The sequence below is a fragment of the Channa argus genome, chromosome 12, assembly GCF_033026475.1.
Source record: "Channa argus isolate prfri chromosome 12, Channa argus male v1.0, whole genome shotgun sequence".
Lineage (NCBI taxonomy): Eukaryota > Metazoa > Chordata > Actinopteri > Anabantiformes > Channidae > Channa > Channa argus.
The window spans coordinates 7497715-7506640 of record NC_090208.1 but is presented as its reverse complement, the minus strand read 5'-3'; the positions used below and the strand labels follow the sequence as shown (position 1 = coordinate 7506640).

The 8926-nt window shown below is 36.4% G+C and overlaps 2 protein-coding genes across 3 annotated transcripts; both read left to right on the top strand.

Annotated features, from left to right (window-relative positions):
• Nucleotides 1-22: 22 nt before the first annotated feature.
• Nucleotides 23-3201, top strand: LOC137137554 (Fc receptor-like protein 5). Its single transcript, XM_067524001.1, has 6 exons — nucleotides 23-57; nucleotides 328-387; nucleotides 492-755; nucleotides 1235-1501; nucleotides 1842-2087; nucleotides 2464-3201. Exons 1-6 carry the CDS (start codon nucleotides 27-29, stop codon nucleotides 2595-2597), a joined length of 1002 nt encoding a protein of 333 aa, XP_067380102.1. The 5' UTR covers nucleotides 23-26; the 3' UTR covers nucleotides 2598-3201.
• A 2360-nt stretch (nucleotides 3202-5561) lies between these two features.
• Nucleotides 5562-8673, top strand: LOC137137561 (low affinity immunoglobulin gamma Fc region receptor III-A-like). Of its 2 annotated transcripts, XM_067524012.1 has the most exons (6): nucleotides 5562-5605; nucleotides 6021-6080; nucleotides 6208-6459; nucleotides 7114-7359; nucleotides 7682-7927; nucleotides 8226-8673. In XM_067524012.1, exons 1-6 carry the CDS (start codon nucleotides 5575-5577, stop codon nucleotides 8312-8314), a joined length of 924 nt encoding a protein of 307 aa, XP_067380113.1. In that variant the 5' UTR covers nucleotides 5562-5574; the 3' UTR covers nucleotides 8315-8673. The 2 variants fall into 2 exon arrangements, with proteins under 2 accessions (XP_067380113.1, XP_067380114.1); XM_067524013.1 differs by lacking the exon at nucleotides 6208-6459 and having other exon boundaries at nucleotides 5566-5605.
• The last annotated feature ends 253 nt before the right edge of the window (nucleotides 8674-8926 follow it).

The window sequence follows — 8926 nt, the reverse complement described above, 5'->3', positions numbered from 1 at the left end:
GCTCACACAGTCGACGGCCAGGCAACATGGAGGTTACAGCTGTGTGCATCAGTCTGTGTGAGTACAGAGTCTGACTTTATATTCATATACAGTATATTTGAAAACCATGAAATGTGGCAGATATGTGGCAGAAATATTGAAAAAACACTTAGAAGCAGCAGTTAGTGAACGCATAGCAATTATAACTTTAACATATTTACTGCCTGTTAAGTGTTTAGTGTTTAGCATTTAATGTAGACAACTCTTTATTACATGACATGAAAACGTACAACAAACCTCAAACTAAATATCTAAATATAGAGTCATCACTTGTTTTTGTTGCTCCAGCATTGACTGTGTTGTTGCTGCTGGATGCACATGGTCCCCAGCACCAAGCTGGGAAAAGTGGTGAGCAGCAAATTATCAGCAAACATATAAAATGCAGTATTTGCTCACTGAGTTATCAGTTTGTCTGCCGCTTGAATGTGATATCTGTTGTCTGTCTGTTGCAGATGCAGCTTTTCTCCACATCGTTCCAACCAGACTGCAGTTCTTTGAATATGAGTCCATCTTTTTGACTTGTCAGGAGTTTACTGACTCGATTAAATGGAGAGGGGTGAGGAACATCGAGCGATTCATCCCTACGTGTACCAACAGCACTGTGACACAGACAGTGAACTGCACCATTTACCACGCTATCGAAACAGACAGTGGAGAATACTGGTGTGAAGCTGGAGGAGGAGACAGAAGCAGCACAGTCAACATCACAGTCACTGGTATGTTTGTCTACAAAAAGTCCTGAGTTGTTAATTTAATATGTCCAGAACAACAGAGACTGTTGGGCTTTGGTGGTTCAGTGTTTTGGCAGCGACATGTGACCAGGACGGTCAATAGGTGGCTACTCCACTAACGGAGCCACTGTCACCCCCTGCTTAGTCATACTGTATTAAACCACATTCGTACATATCTCAACTACAACATTTACATTTACATTTACATTTAGTCATTTAGCAGACGCTTTTATCCAAAGCGACTTACAAGTGAGGTACAAGGCAGCAAAAATCAACAACAGCAAAGCAATTTTGTATTTGTATGTTCTAAGGCAACATATTTCTTTTCATAAAGCTAGTTATTTTAGCAGGGTTCGTGAAAAACCTTTCCAACAGGAGGCTATGCAGAATACACTAACCGTGTACTTTCTGTGAAATGTAATGCATGTACACATAAAGTAATATGTGAAAAATGCCTGTTTCAGCTGGTTCTGTGATCCTGTTGAGTCCTGCAGTTCCTGTGATGGAGGGTGAAACTGTGACTCTGCACTGTAGACAGAAGGAAACTTTTTTAAACGAAACAGCTGATTTCTATAAAGATGGTCTCCTAATCTGTGCCAGCTGTTCAGGGAAGATGATGATCCATAATGTTTCCAAGTCTGATGAAGGAATCTTCAAATGCAGAATCTCTGAAGCTGGAGAATCACCAGGAAGTCGGCTGACTGTGATAAGTCACAGCTTACACGAAGAGGGTATTTTTATTTTGTGTTAGGTACATTTTTAGTAAATTATAATGCAAACCGCTGATGTAAAGCCGAACAATTTGGACACATCAGTGCAAATTTTTGTACATTTTTAGTTTATTTCTAAAAGTTCTTATGTGTTTCTTGTTCATGTGACACAATTTCCCTGCAATGTAACTAGTTCTAATAGAATTGTTTAGAAACATTTATTGGATAAAATTTTTACATATTGTTCTTGTATATTATATTATATTTGTTTATTTAATATTTATTTAGCTTGTAGAAAACTGCAAAACCTCAAATTATGTCTTCTATAAATATATCTTTCTTTAAACTCTTGATTGTTCAGCTGGTTCTGTGATCCTGGAGACTCCTGTCCTTCCTGTGATGGAGGGAGACGGCGTGACACTGCGCTGCAGAATACAGACACTGTCCAGTAGCTTCCCATCTGTCTTCTATAAGGACGGTATCTTCATTGGGACCAGCTCTACTGGAAACTTGTCCATTCCCAATGTCTTTAAGTCTCATGAAGGACTGTACATGTGTAACATCTCTGGCTTTGGAGAATCACCAGGAAGTTCGCTGACTGTCAGAAGTAAGATGCAATGTGATTTTTTTTAGTTTATTTATTTTTTTAAGTTCAGTTGCAGATCAACTTTGGCAAAAGCATCTTATTAGTAAAAGGTAGAACTATTAGACTGTGTTATATATAGTTATATATATAATTCTAAAAATGAGCCTTAGTCAAAGTGCTTTTAGAAGTGAACATCATTACACTGGAGGCTTCCACTGCACCTTACATATTTCTTCAGAAATATATATATATATATATATATATATATATAAATTGCACACTGTAACCTAAATGTAACTAAACTACTTAATAGAGTCTTAGTAAATTGCAAAAATTTAAATGTCAATTAGGCTCATTGTTCAGTGTAATTATCTCATATATCTCTTCCTCTTTACAGCACCTCTCAGAGAGTCTTTTCTCTGCCCAAACCACATCTTTCATGTTGCGCTCCTCTTAAGAACAGTGTTCACCATTGTGATGGTGCCTCTGTTGCTGTTTCTGGTCGGACTACTTCACTGTGGGAAACTCTGAGGTACCAAAAACTCTGAGGTTTTAGTATCACGATGTAGATTACATTGAAAGTACATGAGGGACACAATGTCTGCTGTTCTATATCCATTTTATGTATTATTATTCACTTTAATAGTGTGTTTTATGTTCAGCATACTCAAAAAAGTCTTGATGCTCTGAAAACGACTTTAGGAAACACGTTTTTTACATACCATGAAAAGTGAAACAAAGATCACCGGGTGTTTCCACAGTTATGCTTCTGCTAACTGTTCACAGTAATGAGGTCAAGAAGTTAAAAACCACATGAAGAGAACAGAGAAGTGAACTATTTTCTAAGATGTCAGTTTGTATCTTTAGGGTTCAATTTAGATGCTACAGATGAAGATAATAATGTGAGCGTCTCATCATCTAAACATGACATATGGTTTAATGGCCCTTTAAGAGGTTCAATAGAAATAAACACATGTTTACACTGTTTAACAGAAACAAAAGGCAGGGTTTTTTTTGAGGAATGAAATTTAGTTTAAACTAGGAAAAAAAATTTTTAAAAATGTTGTCTCACTTACTTAAATCTCATTCCGCTATTTACATTTATTCTTATTTATCCCTGCTACTTAATTTAATCTGTGATTTATAGAAATTGTTAAATGCATAGTGTCACATTCTGTCACAATAAAGTAGTTCATTACTAAGACAACTTCATATTTGTTTGTTTTATTTTATTAAAGTTTTGGGGCAGTTCATATCACATTGTGTTACATTTTACTGTTGATTGCTTTGTGTGCGATGTGAGAACCAAAAGAAATTAAACATTTTTAAACATCAATTATTCATTATTGTGCTTTCTGGTCTAAGTGCATTAATTCTGGGTGTGGATTGGCGCAGTAAAACTTTATTTCATCTACTTTTTTGATAGATGATATTAGTACATGTGAGCAGGTCATTGACTGTAAGAGACATACAAGCTCTGTCTGCTCTCTATGAGGAACAGTTTCTATTGCTATTTTGGAGTGACTGTGTTTACATGTAATGTAACTGGGACAAAGTCCATTTCAATAGCATTTGTGGATTTGGTTTAGCTATGTGGTCACTGTTGGGACTGACAATAACAGTGTGTAGTATTTGTTTAAAAATGAGCTTTATAATCTTTCAATAGGCTTATCAAATATTTTCTATTTTATTATTGACTTTTTTCTCTACTAACCTAAAGCTACGATAAGCAACATTTCAGAACCAAGTTAGCTGTTAAAACTGATGCCCATGGTGTCTCATAGGGACACCTAAAATATCCTTTCATGTATGTGGAGGGTTCGGCCTTCGCTGATTGGTTAGAAGGATGAGCCTCACTGAAAAAGAAATGAATATCACAGGTGGCATCGATGCCTTCCCTCCATAATAAGTTATGAAGCATATCTCAACTAAAAATATTTGAAACTATAACTGTTATAAAACAGATGAAGTGTTACAGGAACCACGAGACTTGTGTTTGCTAAACTCAATATCATTATAATAAATTAATAACGAAAAATGTCATTAATAATGATTTTATATTGTTGTTTCAACTGAGCAATATTCCAAAATCATTATGGTGTCACATATGTACAGTTTACTGGCTGAGATACAAGCAAATGCTGATTTGGAGCATGTGTGGGGCAACATTTGTTAAAAATACAGGGATGAGCACTATTAGTGTGTCTTGCTGATGTGTTTCTAATAATTTTTGGACGACTATGGCACAGTAACGTGACATTGTTCTGGCTGCAGACAGCAAACTAATCATGATTAAAGAAGATTCAGTGTTGCTGTTAGTGTCTTTATGATGATTGTGATTTATTTAAAAATCATTATGAATATGACTGAAATGATCCTTTAAACAACATTGCCAGTAACACCAGGCAATTTGGGAACCTGGCAGTCAGCACAAATGAGAAAGAAACATACATGATATACAGTTATGTGATGGTGGCTAGTGCTTTATTTCTCATACGTTCATGACCAATATAAAGAAATGCATGTTTATATTTAGATGTTTATTACTTCACAGTTTATGAAATGATCTTAATTATGGTTTATTCACAGATTCATCAACCTTTCCAATATAATTCAATTCAATTCAATTCAACTTTATTTATATAGCGCCAATTTACAACAAAGTCATCTCAAGGCACTTTACAGAATAAAGTCCAGACTACACAAGTATGTAGAAGCAACCCAACAAATCCCCCTTGAGCAAGCCCTAGGCAACAGTGGAGAGGAAAAACTCCCTTTAATGGGAGAAACCTCCAGCAGAACCAGGCTCAGGGTGGGCGGCCATCTGCCTTGACCGGTTGGGGTGAGTGGAAAGTGGAGAAAGAAAAGAAAAGAGCAACGAAAAGCAACAACAAAAAGCAACAACAAAACAACAAGAAAAGCAACAACAAAAGAACAAAAAAGCAACAACAAAACAACAAAAAAGCAACAACAAAGCATCGTACTGGTTGTAGGATATAGAATTAATGGTATACAGTGGTGACAAGTAAATGTATAGAGAAAAGCTAGTTCAGGTTGAGTGAGCAGTTTAACTATAAGCTTTATCAAAAAGGAAGGTTTTAAGCCTAGTCTTAAAAGTAGAGAGGGTGTCTGCTCCCCGAATTTGGATTGGAAGCTGGTTCCACAGGAGAGGAGCTTGATAGCTAAAGGCTCTGCCTCCCATTCTACTTTTGCAAACTCTGGGAACCACAAGTAGGCCTGTATTTTGGGATCGAAGTGGTCTAATCGGGCGATACAGAACTATGAGATCTTATATCTATAAGAAGATTAAATGAAAACAACTCTAGGCCCAATCCAAGATTTATACCAAGAAAACTCAAGTTCCACCATGTTTCAGTTATTTTGTGCAGACGTGGCCTCAGTACTAGTTTAACGTTGTCCAGTATAAGCCACACAGGAAGCAGGGTTTCCTTTCACCTTTTCCTTTCAACTGTTTTTCAGTCTGCTGTTCAATCAGCAGCAAGACAACATGGAAGATACAGCTCTCTGCGTCAGACTGTGTGAGTACTGGTTCAGCTTTTCTGTCAACTTATTGCTCATATATATCAGAAATCTAGTACAATAGAAGACTCTAAAAAGAAATAGTAATTATAGTACTAGCAGTTACATTAAAAATATCTGACCAGAATATATCATTGCAGACTTCACTCACTCGTGACTAAAATCACTTTTTCCTGAGTTACTCTTTAAGAATTTAACATCTACATGTTGAAATCATAGTCTTTGGTGCAAAACTAGGCACTAATTGAGACATTTCAAGAATTTCAATCTGCAGGATTTCTGCAGTAAAGACACTTAAAATGTTCCGCTGGTGTTTAATTTATCAGTGATAAATGCCCCCTAAAATATGGCTTATATTTAAATAATCATAGCATTAATTAACATATAAATAGTTGTCTTCTTTTGTCCCTTCAGCGTTGTTTATATTGCTGCTTCTGGCTGCACATGTTCACCACAATAATGCTGAGAAAACTGGTAAGTATAAGAAATATTCAACACAAAAAATATTTGCAACAAATTCTAAAGTTGAAAGAAAACCTATGAAAATCACGTAGGCCTCCAGCTGAACATGCTTATTTTATTTTATTTTTCTCGTATTCAGCTTTTCGCATCCTTCCATCCAGGCTGCAGCTCTTTGAATATGAGTCAGTCTTTTTTACCTGTGAGGGGATTAATGTGTCTGCTGAAGGGAAAGTGAGGAGCAAAAAGGAATTAACAACAAAATGTTCATATGTCAGCGTGGCATCAAAAGTTACGTGCACCATTGACAACACCTATGTACAAGACAGTGGAGAATACTGGTGTGAAAGTGGGAGAGGACAGAAAAGCAACACAGTCAACATCACTGTCACTGGTACAGTATGTTTACCCCAAGGGAAGATGTCACTTTCAAAGAACAAAATAATTTTGTGTTCAAATAAATTCAAAATTAACTATTTTCAGGAATAGCCAGGAATTGAGCCACTTAGGCTGGGTGGGGCCACGCCTGGTAGGGTGGGATTGGATCCCATTTTGCATCCTAACCCCACCTGGTGCCCATTGAGCCACCAGGCCCCCTAATTAGGAGCCTTTTTCACTTCCAAATAATAATGGCCCAAACAAATAAGATTGTTTTGTAATAGTGGCAATTGACAGCAAGCTAATATCTAGGATTTAAGTGAATTCATACCTTTGCTTGCGGGTTTTCTCAAAAAATCCTCTGTGCGTTCCTATGCTGATTACCCCCACAGCTAGTTCAAATCATTTAGAAGTGAAAAAAAACTCTTGCAACACATGCAACAACAAACTAAAATACAACAATTGACTGTGATAAAAAATACAGTAAATAAATGTGTACAGTGTGCGATGTCACGTAATATTAACACGATGCAGTTTAAACTGCACTTTAGCTAATGGTAAAAGTTTCGGCACAAGTTAATTTTATTACAGTAATTTATGCACTGATTATTATTTCTGAGCTTTGAATGCATCAGGTTTTGTTTTATATATTTTTTTGTGTGTTGTTCAGCTGGTTCTGTGCTTCTGGAGAGTCCTCTTTTTCCAGTGATGGAGGGAGATGATGTAACTCTACGCTGCAGAAGCAAGATGTCTTTGATCAACCTCACAGCTAATTTCTATAAGGATGACGTCCTTATCAACTGCAGTGCTACAGGATACATGACCATCCACAGTGTTACGAAGTCCGATGAGGGACTCTACAAATGTAACATATCTGGAGCTGGAGAATCACCAGTGAGCTGGCTGAGTGTAACAGGTAAAGGAGGTTAATTACATTTTTCATACTTTAATCAGGAAAGGTACCATGCTTGCAGCTGTTTTAAATTCTTTTGAAAAGCCCACCTTGACTCTGGACAGGATAAGGGTTAAGATATTGAATGGATGGATGGATAAAGCAAATATAATGCTTGTAACTTTATAACCATTTAATCTCATTAGTTCACCCAAGTAAACTACTTACCTAATGTAGTTGTGCTCTAATCATTGTAACACAACCATGTTATTTTCACATTAAATGCATTTTTGATTTACAAAAGTTAAGTAAGGATAATAAAATATGTTTTTAATATGTTGGTTAGCTAGTGCAGTGATCCTGGACAGTCCTATTCATCCTGTGATGGAAGGAGACTCAGTGACTCTTCGCTGCAGAAAGAAAAAAACTCCCACAGACCACATAGCTGATTTTTATAACCATGGCTTCTACATTGGAACGGGCTATAATGGAGAAATGACCATCCGCAGTGTCTCAAAGTCTGATGAAGGACCACTTAAGTGCAGCATCTCAGGAGCTGGAGACTCACCAGAGAGGTGGCTGACTGTGACAGGTGAGAAAAAATAAGATTTTATGCAGATGATAAAGGAAAGTGATACTGAGACTTAAATCCGTCATATTGTTTCACAAAATCTAAAAGATTTAAAAATGTGTAAATCAGTTTGTTTCACCAGTTACATAGTTGTCATCTCCAATATAATTCATTTTAGCATTTTTGTTTTTCGAATTAAGTGCTGATCAGTCGCAGACTCCAGTCCTTCCAGTGATAGAAGGTGAATCTGTGACTCTGCACTGTAGAAACAAGCCTTGTGTAATGATATTACAACAAATACTTCCTATTGTCTTTACAGGTTGTCCAAACAAGGCTGTCCATCTTTGTTCTGACCAACTTCCTGTTCTCCTCTACCTGCTCATTAAGACTGTCGCAACCATCATGTGAGTGGCGCTGTTAAGAAAATGTCACTGTTAAAAACTGTGGTAAAAAATAACTGCTATATATTTAATTGTTCTCCCATATTTGTCTTGTTGCTTTTGCACCAGCCACAATAAACTGAGTTTTGTATGCATCAAGTTAAAATACATTCAAGCACAGACAGTCAATGATCAGTGTAAATGTGGGCGTCATCACCATAATCTGAGAGATGATGCTATTTTTCTATTAAATAAATGAATGAAGTTCAGTTGTTATTTTAAATGCATTTAAAACTTTTATGCTTTAATTTCTACAAATGACTGCTCTGCACAGAAGAGAAACTGACATTAAAACCAACAAATGAACTATGTATGTGTAAATTGCACCTTACCCAGTCAGGTACAAGATGTAATTGTATTTTAATGTTTGATAAAAGTGTTTTCACTTTTGTGCGAAGTCGTATTTTTTTCATGCAATGTTATTTTTGATTGTACACCTACGGTAAATGTTTCTGACATTTTAATAAGGCTTGAGAGTCGAGCTTTTGTGACCACTGTACATATAAAGGTCAAATACAGGTCAAGATATTTAAAGTATATTTCAAGTTCAACCACCTCACCGCTTTAAACATCCAGCGGT